The sequence below is a fragment of the Tinamus guttatus genome, unplaced genomic scaffold, assembly GCF_059628265.1.
Source record: "Tinamus guttatus ecotype Peru unplaced genomic scaffold, ASM5962826v1 Tinamus_guttatus_pri_ptg000035l, whole genome shotgun sequence".
Lineage (NCBI taxonomy): Eukaryota > Metazoa > Chordata > Aves > Tinamiformes > Tinamidae > Tinamus > Tinamus guttatus.
This window is the reverse complement of record NW_028288569.1, coordinates 93,555-110,584: the sequence shown is the minus strand read 5'-3', so window position 1 is coordinate 110,584 and position 17,030 is coordinate 93,555. Positions and strand designations below refer to the sequence as shown.

General features: G+C 45.7%; 1 protein-coding gene across 1 annotated transcript; it reads right to left on the bottom strand.

The window, feature by feature from the left end:
• Positions 1-14,711: 14,711 nt before the first annotated feature.
• Positions 14,712-16,456, bottom strand: GJA5 (gap junction protein alpha 5). Its single transcript, XM_010217296.2, has one exon. The coding sequence runs from the start codon at positions 16,382-16,384 to the stop codon at positions 15,275-15,277; it is 1,110 nt and encodes a 369-aa protein (XP_010215598.1). The 5' UTR covers positions 16,385-16,456; the 3' UTR covers positions 14,712-15,274.
• Between the last annotated feature and the right edge of the window lie 574 nt (positions 16,457-17,030).

Here is a 17,030-nt window from a genome sequence, read left to right as displayed (position 1 = left end):
TCCTTACCGCCACCGTGTCAAACTCTAAAGGCAAGAATTCTCAAGTCATCCTGGAGTACAAATGCTCTGCTACAGATGGCAACCCGAGACATAGAGAGGCTAAAGGATTTGCCTTGAGTTAGTTAGTTCCTGGGTACAGGAACGCAGTCCTCTGAGGGCACCTTTACTGGTCTCTTATACGAGGAGCTCCGGGCGTTGATTCAAGCTGTGCTCGCTCGTAACAGGCTGGCGGAGAGGCTGGGGCAGGCGGGAGTCATGCAGGGAGCAGGGCAAGGGTGAGGGAGCAGGAGGGCAGAGAGCACAAGGGGCGCAGGGAGGAGCTGCCGCAGGTGGCCAGAGTTTGGCACAGTCACCAGGACATCAGTCCCTGTGCGAAGCAGGGGGGATTGGCAATCGCACTGGTATCGCTCAAAACAGGGCTGCTCCAAAAGGGCCGCCTTTGGTTTGGAGCCTGGCATGTGAAACAGGGAGGCGTGACAAGAGCAGAGTGAGTTAAGAGAAGGAATCCACGGCTGCAGAAGTCAGGAAAATAACGAACAGGGAGAAATTGAGCCTGAATCTTGAGGTGGGGGAGGTCAAGGTGGCAAAGATGCTGGGTGGAGAGAAGGAATAGCAAAAAGTAGTCAAAGGATGGGGATTTGGAGGCAAGGAGGAGGGAGAGTAATGTAATGTAATTCGAATGAGCGGAGGTGAAACAAAGAAAGAAGCCCATACTGAATTTATTTGAATTTCCATTCCAGTGTTGTCTTGGAAGAAACCCCTGTTCTTGTGATGTTGTGAGGGCTGGGACTGCAGCGCTGCTCCTGGGGGATGTGGCTGCTGCAGCGTTGCTGGAGAGGTATATTTTAGAATATACCCTGCCACAGCAGGTGTGTGCAATTAGAGGAGCGCTCTCCAAAATAGCAGGCGGCTGTCAGGTTTTTTAGCAAATGGTGTTACCCTTTTTTCCTTTGTCCAACTGTGCAGAAATTTATTCTCAGATGCATCATCTTTACAGAAACGCTTTCAAAGGGCCTGTTATTTTTACCCTTCTGTTGCTTTCTGTGAGCAGATAGGGAGCAGAAGGCTATTTCGGTGGCCGCGGTGGGAGAGCTTTGTCTCGCTGGGGGAAGCTAATGAACTCTAACGAGCAAGCGAGTTCCAGGCAACCTCACCCTCCGACAGCAGAATCCAGGTTTCCTCCTGAATACAACTGAATCAAATTACAGTGATTTCTGCCTTTGCAAAGCACTGCTATTGCTACAGCATCTCAGACTGCTCCTATGTGATAAGTTTGCATTTAGATCCTTGTTTTCTTGGAAAGGAAACTGAGTCATGATGAGTTGCATAGTTCAACCAAACCAGGCAGTAGTTACATGGCTGATGGCTTGGTTTTGTCCACGGATGTTTGCTTAGAGTACGAGACTGACTGTCATGATTAGATTTTTGTTCCATAAAGTATTTTGCAGTTAAATAGTCATTAAAAAATACCCACCCAAAACAGTTTATCCTGGTGTGTTCCTGTGTTTTATTGCTTCTTGGATTCAGAGAATTCCTTCCCCCTGAACAAATGGCTGTAGCCGTTTGTGATGTAAATTGGAGACACCAGAACTTGTCTGAATGGTAGAGACACAAATAGAATTGAGGTAGTTATTTTTTCTAAACAGTAAGGGGCAGAAAATAGACTTACAAACCCTCTGGCTTGCTTGGTTCCTTTCCAAGCGCTTTTTGCTCAGCGAGGGGAGCGAGCTGGGCACGGGCTCCAGCAGCCCAAGGGAAGCGCAGGTTTTAGCGGCACGGGGACCTTGGCAGCGAAGCCGTCTGCCAACGAGGGGTGACATAACCAGGCTGCTGTTATGGCCCAAAGTGAGCCAGGAGCAGCTGGTGCAAAGGGAGGTGCCTCCCTATCCCTGTGTGGTGTGCACGTGCCCGTTCTGGGGCCGCTCTGGGGCCGTGGGGTGCATCCCGCTGGCCAGCTACCGTGCTTGCTGGAGTCACATGTGCCTGGGCTGCTGAGGGACCTCGCGGGGCTAAAGGACTGCATGCACCAGGGCACGTGGAGGGGTGCTCAGCAGCTGTAGGGCCTTTGGACACTGCCCAAAAGAGCTCTTCTCCCTTACATGTGTTCTCAGCGCTGTCGTGCAGGAGAAGTGGTGAAGTCTTCCAGTGAGAGCTTCTGTTCTGCTCTAGCACAAAATATTTTCCTGAAATACCCTTTACTCCAATATGTTCCTACGTCTAGCTCTCTAACTGCATACAGTTAGGAAGGGCTACTTGTCCCTCTGGTCTCCAGAAGTAACTGTGGCTGCTCAGGTCTCGGGTGCTGTAACTGGGAGTTCTCCGCTTGGGCACCATGGGCAGAACTGTATGAAGGTTTCCTCTGCAAAATCAGAGGGCCAAAAGAGCCTTCACCCTTCCCAAAGGCAGTGCTAATGATGACATTCTGTATCATGCAAGGGCTCACGACCGATCACAGCAGTGTCTGTTACCAAGTAGTCGGTCTAAGCCTGTCAACTGTGCTGCCAGCCCAAAGAGCAGGAGTTATTTATTTCTAAAACGTTCGAGCCTGCTGTATTGCTTCCTGTGGCACCGTCTCGCTCTTGTCCCCACCCGTCTGCCTATTGTTGTAAACCTTATGGCCAGCTGCTTGGTGAGCGTCTCTGGACATGGAAAGAATGTTTCCACTCCTAGTTTCTGTGATCCTTTGGGATGGAATCAGCAAAAATAAACTCCTAAGTGCCGCCACGGGCCTAGCCTTCCCCGTAAGGCACCATTCATAGTATGGTGTGCGGATCTTAGGTGTTTCTTTTTCTGCATGCTTTCATATCAGCAGTTTATCTCCCTTATTTTGGTCAGCAAAGAAATTGTGTATGTTGAGACTTGCAGGTCATTGTTAGATTTCTGAGTCTGTGTGTGTTATGTGAGACAGTCCGGGAATGCAGAGTCTTGGCATCTAGCGTCATGAGGAAAGTTTTTAAGATTTTATTTCTGTGGGTTTTAGAAACATTATATCAGGCAGTTGGTTGTTCCATGTGCCTTATGCCTCAGACATATAATGTTTTTTCCTCTCTTTTCCTTTTAAATTATAGGCTTGGGCATGTAGGCATTGCCAGTGCTGCAGCAGAGCAAGAGCCAGGCTGTGCGCCGAGTGACACACTGACTGTATGAAGGTTTAGCTGTGCCTGTAGCCTAGTGCAAAAGATACACTCCCAGCCTTCTGTTTGCCTTTTGTTCAAACTTTGTCATCCTAAACTGGATGGCCCACAGCCATCTGCTGCATTCGGGAATCTGCGGGATCACGCAGGCTCAATTATGCTTCTCTCTGGGATAACAGCAGGCAGGTTTTCTCGTCAACTTTAAAGGGTGTTTCCTCCATGCAAATGCAGGCTTAGATGAGCAGCATCCGCCAGAAGCAAGCCCAGTCAGCTGCTTATTACAGCAACGGCACTGAGTTCTCTATTTCTGCGTGGTAGACCTGCCTGCGTGGTGCAGGAGAAGCGCCGAGACGCTTCACGCCAGGGCGCCGTGCTCTGCCTCGCCGCCGCAGATGGGCTCCCCTGTGGCAGCACTGAGCCGTTCAGCATTCTTAATCTGTACCATCTCTGTTGCTTTTGGGGAATATGTGCTGCGCTAAGTGATCTAGGATGATGTGATATTAACGAAATGGGGCAAGTGTAAATTATTGTGGTTAACTACTCTTTTCTAAGCAGAAGAGAAGGGCTACAAGGAGGCATTTTTGAAGCTTACAATGGGCGCCCAGCAAAACAGGCTATTCTGCTATGCTTTCCTATCCAGACATAAGGGACTAGAGAGTAGAATTTGTGTGTTTGGTATAACCTGTGCCCTCTGCCTTCTCCTGGGGTAGGGTGAGGAGACAACATTATAACCTTTTGCTTCAGGCTTAGGTTGAGGTTTGAGACCCAAGGGCTGCTTCCTGTGTAGTTCTTTGACTTCACTGCAGGTAGTGCACCTGATGGGTTTCAAACCAGAGTCATCCAGCCTGGCTCTTTGAATGCTTTTGTGTTGTCCATGGTTTCTCCTTTAATATCTACTCCTCTATTACAAGAGGATGGGGATTAGACCAAGTGGTGAGGTGCCAGAAGAGGGGACCCCTGCTATTTACATTCAAGACATTTCTGGCCCTACCAGCTGTTCCATGCGTGTTATTTTCAGAAGGGCAGTAATCCACAGGAGGTCAGGAGGGTGGAATTGTGTGAATACATTGGGTGGAGGAGATCAAAACACTTGGGAGTCCTCAGGCCTTGTCATGACAGAGCATCCAGATCCCAAATGACTATGGCTTGCGGACTAGGAGAATTCAAGGAGAGCTTCAAACGTGCTGCTCATATGGCCAGGGAAGGCTGCTTAGCCACGCGTTTGTCAGCAGTGTTCAACAGTCATCTGTATTTACACTGTTGGAGGGCCCACCTGTTATTTTTTGAACAATAATATATACATGTGCATATATATAAATATGTATGTGTGTGTGCATGCATCTATCTATCTATTGCTCCATTTCTGTGTTTATTTTTAGCCCTTTCTAAAAAACCCCAACAGGTTTGAAAGATGCTGTGGATTGTAAGCGGTGCCTGGCGGCATTGCTCACATTGACAGTTGTCAGAATTTCCATGATATATCTCTGCTTTGAAAGGCTTATAACTCATCCTTCTATTCTTGGTCCTGCAATTCTCGTATCCTGGAAAAAATATGTATTTTTTCACAGATTTGTGAAAATCAGTTTTGTTGTTTTATATCAGAGGTTTTTCAAAGCAGGCACTGAACACTTTATTTTTCAGTGGCTAATTTTAAGTATTTTGCAGATCTCTTTAATGCATTTGATATGGTCAGGCGTAAAAAAATAAAATCATATCACAATGAAATAGATACTTCATGGTGTAAATCAGGAGGGAGGCAGCAACAGTTTGTTCCCCATCACCAGCTAAAGTCACACAAGTGACTAAGTAACACAAAAGCAGCTGAGTTACAGCAGAAACTGAGCAGACTCCCAGCCTGGTGTGTTGCCAAGTGCAGAGCTACTTGCATCAAATCCAGGCAGAGGGATGCCTTGGTTGGTTGTTCTCTACATCCATGAACAAGGGGGATTCGTCTTCCTTGTTACTTGCAGTCACCAAGAGAAGCTGCTTAAAAATCAGGAGCTAGTAATTTTAATAAAGGCATATAGGCAGGTATCCCTTGTCCTAAACTTTATGGTTGTGTGTCTGTAGCAGCCTCCATCCGTGCCATGCAGAGCATTAATCTCTGCCGTTCCCCAGCAAAGTGCTGTGGGTGTCATTATTATGATTTCTAGTGCATGCGCAGGAGACACAGCGAGGGGAAGAGATTTAATGACTTGTCTCAATGATGCAGTGAATCCACAGCAAAGCAGAAAATAAAAGCCCAAGTCATGCGGTAGTGCTGGAAAGGACTGGGCTGCATCTGTTTGTAGGGTTTTCATAGCTCTTGAAAACCATTAAAATACCAAGCGCAAATATGCAGGCGGTGGGTACAAAGTCTAGGTGCTAATTCAAAACATGAAGGTAATGAACTTGAAACTGGGTCCTCATACAGTATGAGAGATGTGGAGGAAACAAGGAGAGCTGAATCAAAATCAATGTCATTTCACATGCTGCCTTCAGTAGGCCATAGAAACACAGATTTTGTTTTGGTAGATGGGAACAATACTTAATCCTTGTCTCTCCAGGAAGGTTGTGAAGTAGCAAGATGCCTGCAGAAAGGCTGGTATATGCAAGAGCTCAGCGGTTTTTGAAGCAACATTAGCAGCTATGTGAATGGGAGATATATCAGGTCTTGCCTTACATTTCTGGACCACATCACTGCCACTACAGTGTGGAAATGTCCTGCATTGCCTTTGTATATGTTGTGTGGGCACATGCACAGTGCCTTAGCTATGTAATCTATGTGTCTATGTATGTAGTAGTTCCAGATGTGCGTTTAAGCTGTTTTGTGCTCATTTTTCTTCTGCATTTGACTTTCCTTTGGACATTTAATTTTGCTAGTTCTGGTTCCCATGTCCACCTCTTGTCCATCTTGACCTTGCATTCCTGTAGGATCTCAGCACCTCCTTAGCAGTAGCTCATAGACACTATGAGCTAGTCCCCATTGCTGGATGGGGACTTCGGGAAAGGAAGGCTCAGTGACTTGCCCCTTCTCATACCCAAGGCTTGCTTGAGCATGGAGCTGAGACCACCCTCCCAAGTCCTAGGCTGGTATCTGAGCTGCTTGCCAGGACTCGGTGTCATGATTTGTTGCTGTTCTGATCCCTTGTGGGATCTGTTCTGATCCCCTGTCAGCTGTGCCAGTCGGGACTTCATGGGTATTTACTCTAGTACCAGTTCTCACTGTCTCAGCTGGGAATCATTTAATGCATGTGGCTGAGACTGCTTGAGAGGAGGAATTTGAACTCTGCCAGGCAATGGCAGAGTCAATGTCAGCTTTGTTGTAAGAGTGCTTTTTAGTATTTATTTTAAAGATATTGACGTATATGATTTTTTTCCAGTGTTTTAGTATTTGTGGTTTCAGTCAGGAAACAGTGTTGGACAAAACATACTTGACATTGGAGTTTAATATCCTTCTCTTGTAAAACAATAGAATAAATGGATAAAGAAATGTGTGATTTAAAATCTTCAGTGGTAAAAGACTGTAAGAAAAGGGTAAGATAACATTTTTCAAGAAGTATTTGTTATTTCTGAAGAAAGATTCCTAGACAAACATGATCACAAGTTGGTGGTGTTAACACATGAAACAGCAAAGGGAATGTGACAAGTCTCCCTTAGTGAAAGGCTTTATTACCTGATCTCTTACTTTCAATTACCCTAATTTGAAGCAGGAAGCTAATGAATATTGCTAAGTGGGTTGAAACTAGTAGCAACACTGTGGCCTAAAAGTAATCATTAAGACTTGCCCTGTAGCAACTGCAGCAAAGGTTTTACAGATTTATAGGTTTTAGTGCTTGGCTGACCAACCTGTTGTTCTGTTTAGTGGAGGACAGAGAACCTTAACCAATAATGTTGGGTGTCAGTAATTTCTGTTAGCACCAGTGCCTCCATTTTCAAAACACCTCACAATAATAATTAAAAAACATATCGTATCCCTAGATGCTATTTTCCAGTTGTTAATTAGCTCACCATTAAAATAATAGCTCTCATGGTGTGACTGATTATGCTAGAAGAGCAGTTGATCATTGCAAGTTTTGTCCCACTCGTAAGTACTTGCATATCAGGATTGGTACGTAAGAACTTGAGTATCAGGATTTAAATGCTTCGTAGCCTACTCTTAGGTAAATGAAATAGAGCACGCTTTGGACTTTCATTGCAAGCCTATTGCTGACATTGAGATGACAATATTGAGATGACAATGGGTTGCACTGGAGCTGGGGTCACCTGCAAGTGCAGTGCAGTCAAATACAGCCTCACTGTTTGTTTCTGGACCTGGGATGGTACGAATGTGTGTGTGTTGCAGGCTTGCCACCTGCTTTGAAATAGGTGTAGGGAGAGTGGCAGCCCTGAGTCGACTTGTGAGGCAGGAGGGTTTGCAAAGCTGTAGGCTGTTTGACCTACAGGAAGCTGGCTGTTTGCTTTGACTACAGCTGGGAAAGGGAAAAGGTTAAGCTCTCCTGGTCTTCTGTGAAAGCTCTAGTTGCTTCCTATGCTGCTCTGTCGTGCCAGAGAGTTGTGCTCTATAACATGGTCCCCAGACTCCTCACTCTTCTTGGCAGCTTGGCTGAACCTTCTCCAGTCTGCCAAGTCTGGGGATATCACCCCCAAGTAGTCTGTGTGTGCGCTCTGATGGCCAGGCTATAGTGTCTCCTGTGCCTTTGATATCTCTGCATGTTTCCTTTTGAGGATCTCATGAATCAACCAGCTGCAGGCTCCCTCAGTTTGCTGGAAGTCTGTAATGTGCTTGTCTGGTCAGATGTGCTCATCAGGAATTAGTAAGGATTATTGTAAGTCTTTTTCTTTTCACCTAAGTACTCGTAGTACTGAGTACTCTTGTCGTTCATTTAGAACTAGGCATTTTACTGAATGAACTCTTCAGAAAGTCCTTAAATTTGACATATTGGAAGTGCCAAAGATAAAAGGAGATCTGGAGAAACTCGAAATACCAAGAGGAAAGTATAACCGTATCTTGAGGAAATACAAGATCACATAGGGTTGGAAAAATCCAAAGCCTCATTACAGAGGAAAGAAAAGGTGCGATGAGACTTTTAGTGATCTGTAAGGGGAAAAGGAATTGAGAGGGGAAAAAAAGTTTTCAGTGGAATATCAAATACATGTGTGCTTTTCGGTTACTGGATCATGTCATGCAGTGAATATATATATGCTATACGTATACCTGTAAGTGCTTCCTTCAGTCAGGGTTTAAATGAAAGAAAAGCAAGATGGGAACTGGACACAGCTTCCTTGTAACACACTACTTAGTAATGACTAAGTTTAGACACTTGTTTCTGAAACTCTTTGCCTTTAGACTGGCACCCATCAAGCCCGTTCTGTTGAAAGTGTTTTTCAAGCTCGAACTTTTGTTCCCAGGCTGAACAGCCAGCCTGGCATTTACTGAAAGAGCAAACCCAGACAAAGAGCAGCAAGTTTCTGACCTCAAGCTTGCCTCCCCCTGCTAATCTGATTCCTTTTAAGGGTAGGAGCTGGTGGCTAAAGTAATTTTTAGTGAAAGCCTGTGTGTAGTTGAATATAAGCATTGGGTTTTGTTGGGAGGGGGTGTTAAAAATGGCACGCCTGTATCAAGTTTCTTGAAAAATCACTAGATGGGTTTTTTGCTTGCTTTATGTTGTCACATATCTGTCCATTGCCGACATGCCTTTTTAAGGGTAACTTCATGCCCTACACAAACAAGAAAATTTAACTCTCTCCTAGGTCACTAGTGGTTCCTTTTGGTCTTTACCTAGCTTAGCCACACGTATCTTAGCAAGTCACCACATGCAAATAGCGAGTCACAAAACCCAGTTCAGAGTAATCCCTGAACATCTTCCCACTGTGATCCAGCTATGTCAGATGGAGATGTCCTCTTATACAAGCAGCGGTAGCCTATAGAGACCTCACTTAAGTGGAGCTGTTGCCTCACAGGAGCTCATCACGTGCCAGGCGGATGGCGTTTGAGTCTATGTAATAAAAAAAGAAAAAAGAAAAAAACGGATTGCCTGATTTACTCATAAAACATAGATACCTCAAGGGAGGAGGTGAATTTAATGTTAGTTTAATTGCACTGACATTTAATTTGGTAGTCTTACAGGCTTTAGTCCAGGAATAAGTCTAAATGAATAAGCAAATATTGCAACTTTTCAGAATTTTTCTTCTTGGCTTGCTCTGGGGAATGCTTCTTGGCAACAAACACAGCATGATTGCTTTTATTCATCTGGAGAACGGGGCTTTCTTATTAATAGGTGGGATAAGAAGCCCTGCTTTATCTTGGCAGATTGCATTAGAGGATGGGGACTACATTTTATGCCTGAGTCTTTCATGTACTTTCACTACATTTTTGCCTGTGAAGTGTAGGAGATTGCGAGGATGTTATAGAACCTTCTGTGTAGGAGCACAAAGTGGCAGAAAGTATTTATGTTAATGCTGAGAAATTAGAATTTTCCCAGGGGAGCTCTGTGAGTGGTCAAGGAAGCGGGGTGGTCTTCACTCTTACCTCCCTTTACCTTTCTGCAGTATTCAGGGGACAGTTTTAGAGGATTCCCAGATACGTTTCAGCAGAGCACAGAGCCTAGTTAAAGGGAGACAAAAATGTTTTTAATGTGCTCACTGTTTCCACTAGCAGATTACTAGAAGATCACGGTTCTCTGAGATACCTACTCTTACCAATTTAATCAAAATGTATCTTTAAAACATTCCTCTGTGAATTGATGACATATTCTCAAGTGGAGGTGTGTTCTTTGGTTTGTGATTGGTTACACAATATTGCCCATGCTTCTTGATGACTTGGGAAACACATTGCAGCCTCCAGGATGAATGTTTACAGAAATGAATTTAAAATCTAGTTTCTATGCCTGACACGCACTTTCTGAGAAGTCTATTGCTCGTCAAACTTAATTGCTGAAATTGCTCTGTGGGAAACCAGCAGTGGTATGTGAACGTGGTCTTGGCAAATTCATTTTAAAATATGTAAACGAATGTTCGCTGGAGGAAAAATGAAGCATTTCTGCATTATTTGCTTAGAGTGAGTATTATAAGCTCATTTGATCATCTTTCTTTTTCTATAATCAGTTTTCCATGACAATGTTGTAGGTATATACCTGGTATGGAAATTCCTGTGGTCCCCTGAAAGATCTTCGGTCATCTAGGACATATAAGCAACAACCACTTAAGGCAAGAGCAAAGCTACTAATTTATTACTTTAAAGTGTAGTTTCCCCCCCACCCAAAAAGAAAAATGCATCTTAAGAAGCCGATACCCTCTGTCCTTATTCTCAGCTCATCTGTGCTGCTTCTGCTGTTGGTAACCTAATCGCTGAAATGTTCCATTTTATTCACAGTTGCATGTGTGTGTCCAAGAAATGGCATGTCAAATATAGGATACCCTGCTGTAATACGTATTTGGGAGGAACTACTAGAAATCCTTTGGGCTGTTGGAAGTTGTGCTGGGAAAAGAGAGAGGAGGCCTGGTCCTCTCTTGACTGCTGAAGGTAAATGTTGACACTTTCCTGGTGTTCATTTTGTAATATTAGAGCCCAGAACAGGGGATACTTATTTGTATATTTATTTATTTATTTACTGCTTGGATAAGCAGAAGGTGGTGACAGCTACCGTTGGGCCTAGAATGAGAGAATCCCTATGTGCCAGCCATACCTTGACTCTCTTGTCGAGGTCAGGCTTGAAAGTACCCCTGCCATCCCTCCGGTGTGACTGCATCCTTGCTGAAAGAGAGTAGAGGCAGAGGAGACTCTCTGGGGGACAGTGACTCCGCTTGTCTTTCCATAGGTCCGGCCCTCCTGAAGGGCTGCACGGCTCCGGCCGGCAACTCCGGCAGTCTGGAGCGCTCAGCACTGCTGCAGAGCCGCCCTCGCCTATTGCATTGCCACCAAGAATGTTGATGATTCCTATGGACATCTGATCCTTTTATTTTTCCTGCTTTTTTGGATCTTCCTATGTCCTTGGCCTCAATGGTATTTTCTGGAAGTGTCTGGGGGGAGGTGGTATAGTCTGGGATTTTTTTGCCTGCTCTCTTCTAGCAGTCTTCAATGTTGTCAGCACTGAGTTTAGTTGAGTGCTGCCTTGCTGACATATTCTGAAAGAGGAAAGAACTTGCTTCATTTGCATGCTTTATATCAGCCATTACTTTTAAGTAACCCTCTCAGGTTCTCCCTGTTTTGTCTTTTAGCTTTTAGCTTGCTAAACGGTCCTAATATGATGTTTTGAGAGAGGAAAGGGACTCCAGGCATGAGCATGTCTTGATTCCTTGCTTTGTTGGTTTTGGCATTCTGTGTATTTTTAAATATAACTTTTCCCTTTATAGGAATAAATATTTTGGTTTTAAGAGCTTGATGAATGCAGATTTTCATGCTCTCTTATCTTAGAGTCAGCAGCTGATTAATAAAGGGCCTTAGAGCAGGACGGATTTCAGACACCAGTTAAAGAAGGGAATGCTGAAATGGTGTGAGGTGTACTGAAGAAGACTGGAGACGGTGGTATCTATTGCATGTCAGTTCTGTTCTGGAAAATTCTGGGTTTTCAGAGACTGAGCTAACCCCATCAGGTAAGACTCTCAAGAAATGAGGGGCAAGTTCAGAAACATTCTCCCATGTTCTCTTTCTGCCTCCCCAGCATATGGTCTTCATAATGCTTGTGCTTAGAGATTGAGTGCCTATTCAAGGGCTGAATTTAATAAATAATATTTATTTAGCTCATAGCTATAAGATTGTCCATCCATCCATCTGGTACAAAGTAATAAATATAAAATCTGTCTGAAATGACAGGTCAGTGAATAGAGGTTCGCTGGCTGAAGTAAATATGTTCCCATTGTGGTATGATAGCCCAGGCAGCCTTGACAGTGGATTCCAAGGATCCTAAGTTTATGGTCTGTCATCAGTGCAAACAGCCATCCATCAAATACACCCTACTTCATATATGTCGAGAACAGAACCAGTGGGGCTTTGAGAAAAGAGTGGCAGAGGAGGGACTATGTGCTTTGATGCATGTGGCTCTAGTCTGGGACACAGAGAGATGGTTGTTCTCCTGTGGTCTCAAAAATCAGCAAAACCCCACCTATGAACATGTTTAGATTCTACAGGACTGAAATGAAGTGGAGAAAATCCACATCCTCATTTTTCAGCCATACCCTTACTCTCCAGCAGAGATGCTACACCTCTGAGTGCCCACAGCATAGAGTTTTATAGTTTGGGCCACTGCTTGCCATAAACCAAGAACAGTTTATTAACAAGGCCTGGGCTAGTGCTTGCATAGAATCTTTCCAAGGAAAACTCAGCTATGAATATGTATTAATAAGCTGCTGACTTATTCATTGCGTATTTCTCACAGAAAGGCTGTATCCTAAGGGACACACACGCTCAGGGCTGAACACATGCCAGTTCAAAGGCTAGGATTAATCCTGCCTCTGTGCTGCTTGGTGTGGCTGTGGGTGCTGAGGTGGCATCCTCCCATCTGGGCTGAAATCCCCCAAGTGATCTTAAAGTGTCCCTGCAGTTTCTCATATGGTTAAAGGTCCTTGTTCTGGTGATTCATCATATTCTGATTTCACTCTTTTATGGCCTCTCTTAGGCTTATTGCTGGGAGCCAGTCCTTTACCTCTCTCCTCCTTCCCAGCTTGCAGAGTCCCACGGGATGGGAGATTATGTGGTGAGAGGGAGGACAGGCACTTCCTGTGGGTGGACAGGATGATTCAAGGTCAGGAGAAGGGGGCCTGTGAAAGCCAGAAAGAGGGAACAAAGATGAGCATCAGATTGGGTATAGGAAGGAGAGGCATCAGCTGGTGAGAGAAAGGGTCATCTTTGGGCTGAACAACTGCGCCTTAAGATGCAGTTCCTGCAGGAACCCTTTGCAGAGGTGGTTAATAGCGCACTCTGCCTCCCTGGACCTCACCTCCTAAAAAGACTTTCAAGGCAGGTTACTTTTCTGACTTTGGTGGATGAAAGACTGGATGCTCAGGGTACGGGTTCTTCTAACCTTTTCCTGCTCTGCTGGCCTCACCTCCCAGCTGGCTTCCTGGGTACGGCAGTGCGCTAAGGGAGACGCGCGGCGAGTATTTCATTGCCACTGGAAGCGGTGCTGCTCTCCGTACAGCTTCGTACATTCTTCCTTGGTAAGGCAAAGACAGGCAGGGGAGCTGCAGGGGGTTTCTGCTTGCAGACCAGTCAGTCAATCAATCATTCTCCATGTTTATTATTTATCCCCTTGGCCAAGCTCTCCCCTCATTCCTGCCACTCTGGGCGAAGGAAATTTCTGTGATCTCTGCACAGCTGAGGCTGGCGGGCAGTCTGACTAGTGCTAGCAGCTCATTCTCAGCCACACGAGAGGCGAAACGCCAACAAGAGTTGAAGTTAGAACTTTATTAGGACAAACCTAGGAACAATTGACCACAATCTCACATTAAGAGCACACAGGTCATTTCAGGATTAAAAAATACATGTATGAAAAACACCTTACAAACAAAAGAAAACGTTACTCTGCTCTGTGAGTGGCAATGCATGTGTGTGTACAGGGAACTGTACCAAACCTAATGCCATGTCAGGAGCAAGTGTTCACAGTCCCTTTCAACTGCCCCTATGAGAGGGAATGGCTCAGCCCTCTTATAAGCTGTTCCCAGGCCATATGCTCACACAGTCCAGTGCTGGGAAGCTGTGGGCCAGTTCTGAAAGGGCAGTGCAGGGTAAACAGAAGGGAGCAGCTTGGATCTGGTAGCGTGTCTCTGTAAAAGGCGAATGTGAGCTCTGCGGTGAGGAAACATATCTGGAGTGAGAGCAGCCGACAGGTCTCATCCACCGGACTCACTCACTCAGTGTTGGCCTCCAAGAGCTGCTCTGCATGGCTACAGTGCAGGCCCATGGCTGGTTCCTTAGGCCTGTGCACTGGGGATGGCGTGGACCCAATGGCAGAACTAGGACCTGTCGCAAGCACAAATATCATGGCTTGCACTGGCTGACAGGTCTCAGAGAGCAGCCGAGAGCTGAATGTCATGCGGGGCCTGGAGAGGACTCTTGCTCCTTGCAAATGATGCTGAAGTGTTTTGGCAGGGCAGTGAGGAGACGACACAGGCTGTACCTCTTCTGCAGATAAACGGAAGATGGCTTTTTCTCCCAAGCTGGCATCTGGTAGCACCTTTTCAGCAGCATTCAGGTTGTTTGAAAGATGCAATTTAAAAGGGGGGAAAATCATTTTGTTTCCACATGATAAGTCCTCCTTTCTTTTTGCTAATAGAATGTATATTTTCACAGGAGAATGTCTATTTCTATTAATGGATGTCTTGCTTAGAATTGATCATATAAATTTATCGGGAAAATTCCATAGCCTCCATCAGCTGGTCACCTAATCAATATCCCAGAGCTCCTGGGACCCATCTGCTTTTCTGAAGTAGGAATGAGAAAGGGATTTCAAAGTTGGACACAAGGCAATGGTGTTTGGGGGCTCATGGACTTTTCTTACCTATGGGAAAATACACATATGGGTTATATACACAATACAAAAATTCAAGTAGGATTTACTGTATCAGTAAACTGCTGGGCTCAAGAAGAGAAAGGGTAAACTGCTATAAAATATCTGGGCTCAAGAAGAGAAAGGGAGTCTTAGAAAGACAACAAAGCAGAGGAAAAAGTCTTTCTTTTAGAAAGCCTACTAATGTGTTTCTGTTCCCTGCAGGTGAGAGAAGCATCAACTTTGTATAATTGCCGAGCCAATGCAGCAAATGTTAAAATGACACCAAAGAAGATGCAGGTGGGTTGAGGTCCAGTCTGCTGAATATAGTGTCGCAGTGGATGACGGACCCTATGCTTGAGTGAATCTAACAGCCAGTTCTACCCGCTAAGGACAGGAAGTCCCCAATCCCCATGGGTCCCATGAGATGTGAACATGGCCCTTTTTGACTGTATTTTCATCAGGATAGGTGCCTCTCTTCAGCCTCCAGGTGTGTGTGCCCCTGTGGCTGCCTCTGTCTTAAGCTGTGAGGGATGCTTCCTGCAATGTGACAATGATGTTCACTGAAAAGGAGCAGGAGGGTGCTAAAAGAGAGGTTAATGGCGAAAGTCTGGAGTCCATCTTGTAGAAGTTTGCTAAGCGCTAAGACTGTTCCTCATCCCTCCCAGGGACAGGTCACACAGACAGATCATCCGACCTGGCCTTACTGCTGGCACGGCTGGTCTTGCTGAGTCGGCGCTTCTCATTGAAGTAGCTCTCGGGGAAGACAGGCGCTGCGCACTCATTGGCCACCTCGGGGCTCTCCGCGTAGCTGGACTTAATGAAGGGCCCCTCGCTGGTGGCGTCCTCCTGACTGTGGACCCTCTCGGTGGCGAAGTTGGCAGTGTTCTGCTGTGAAGCCATCTTATTGCTGAAGGGGCTGATGAACTTCCCATTGGGACTTGCCAAGCATTGATTAAAATCTGGAGGGGGAGTGTACATCTGGGCCCTCTCTACTTGTGGGGCAGACTCCAGTCTGCCAGGGGCCGTGCTGGGGCTGGGTTTGTAAGCCCGAGAGCACTTCTCTTTGGCTTTTTTCCAGCCCAAGTGGTACAGCTCAGCCAGGCTGAGGAACAGAGAGAGCACGGCCACTGCCAGCATGAAGACAATGAACACGTTCTTCTCAGTGGGCCGGGAAACGTAGCAGTTGACTGGATGGGGGCAAGGGGCCCGCTGGCAAATGTATAGGGTCTCCAAGAAGATCCCGTACAAGATGTACTGTCCCACAATGAAGGCCACTTCCATGGCAGTGCGAATCAAAATGCTGTAGACGTAGGTGTTCAGCAAACTGCCCCTAAGTATAATTTTGCCTCCTGATTCATCCCAGCAAGAGAGCTCAGCCTTTTCTGCCACGGAGCACTTCTGCTGGTAGTATGTGTCACCGCTGCTTTTCATCTCCCGGGCCTCAATTTCTGCTTCCTTCATCTTCCTCTTCTCTTCCATGCGCACTGTGTGCATTGCGTGGCCCATGTACACCAGAGATGGAGTGGAGACAAAGATGATCTGGAGGACCCAAAACCGGACGTGGGAGATGGGGAAAGCCTTGTCATAGCAGACATTCTCACAACCAGGCTGCTGGGTATCACACATGAAGTCGGACTGCTCGTCGCCCCATGAGGACTCGGCTGCTGTACCAAGCACCAGCATCCGAAAGATGAAGAGAACGGTCAGCCAGACTTTCCCCACCACTGTGGAGTGTTTGTGAACCTCCTCGAGGAACTCTCCCAGGAAACTCCAGTCCCCCATTTTTGCTCACCAGGAAGGGTGAGAAGCCTTGAAGGGAGAATCAGGCACAGCCTCTGTGGGAGAAAAAGGACAGAAGAGAGAAAGTGGTTCTAAGGAAAGTTAGGAAATTTTCGTACCACGAGTCTCTAGAGTAAAATGGCTTAGTATGTACCAATGCAAATGAGAGTGTTTTTTTTTTTCTTTTTAAGCCGAAATAAACAAATTCTGGCTTGCTGAAAACTAGTTTCATAACCATTGAAAACTTTTTTTTTGTTCAACTACTGAAGCAAAAAATGTCCCTTTTTCACATTCCAACTACAATCTGTTAAATGGGCTTATAAGTTTTTTGAGGATGAGCCAGATATTCTTCTTGGTTCAGGAAATCCTTTCACTGTGGTCAGCATATTCAGTCCTCAGTGGACTGTGTAGTTAAACCAATATTCATCTGTCTGCAAACTGTACTTTGGGGAGTCCTTAAATGGACTGATCCTCTGGGAGAGAAGACTGGACTCTACAGGTTGGGCTGAGCAGTGCCTTGGGCCTTTTATATGTCTGCAGTTCCCAGTGACTTTGAGTGGTATTATCTGCACAGACATATGGGACGTGAAGTGCCCACAGCATTAGGCTTCATTTTTGAGCTGGGTGCTAGCACTAAAAGAACTGCACA

Bases quoted from the DNA above. Each gene is read 5' to 3' on its own strand.
- GJA5 (XM_010217296.2), bottom strand. From the start codon at position 16,384: ATGGGGGACTGGAGTTTCCTGGGAGAGTTCCTCGAGGAGGTTCACAAA.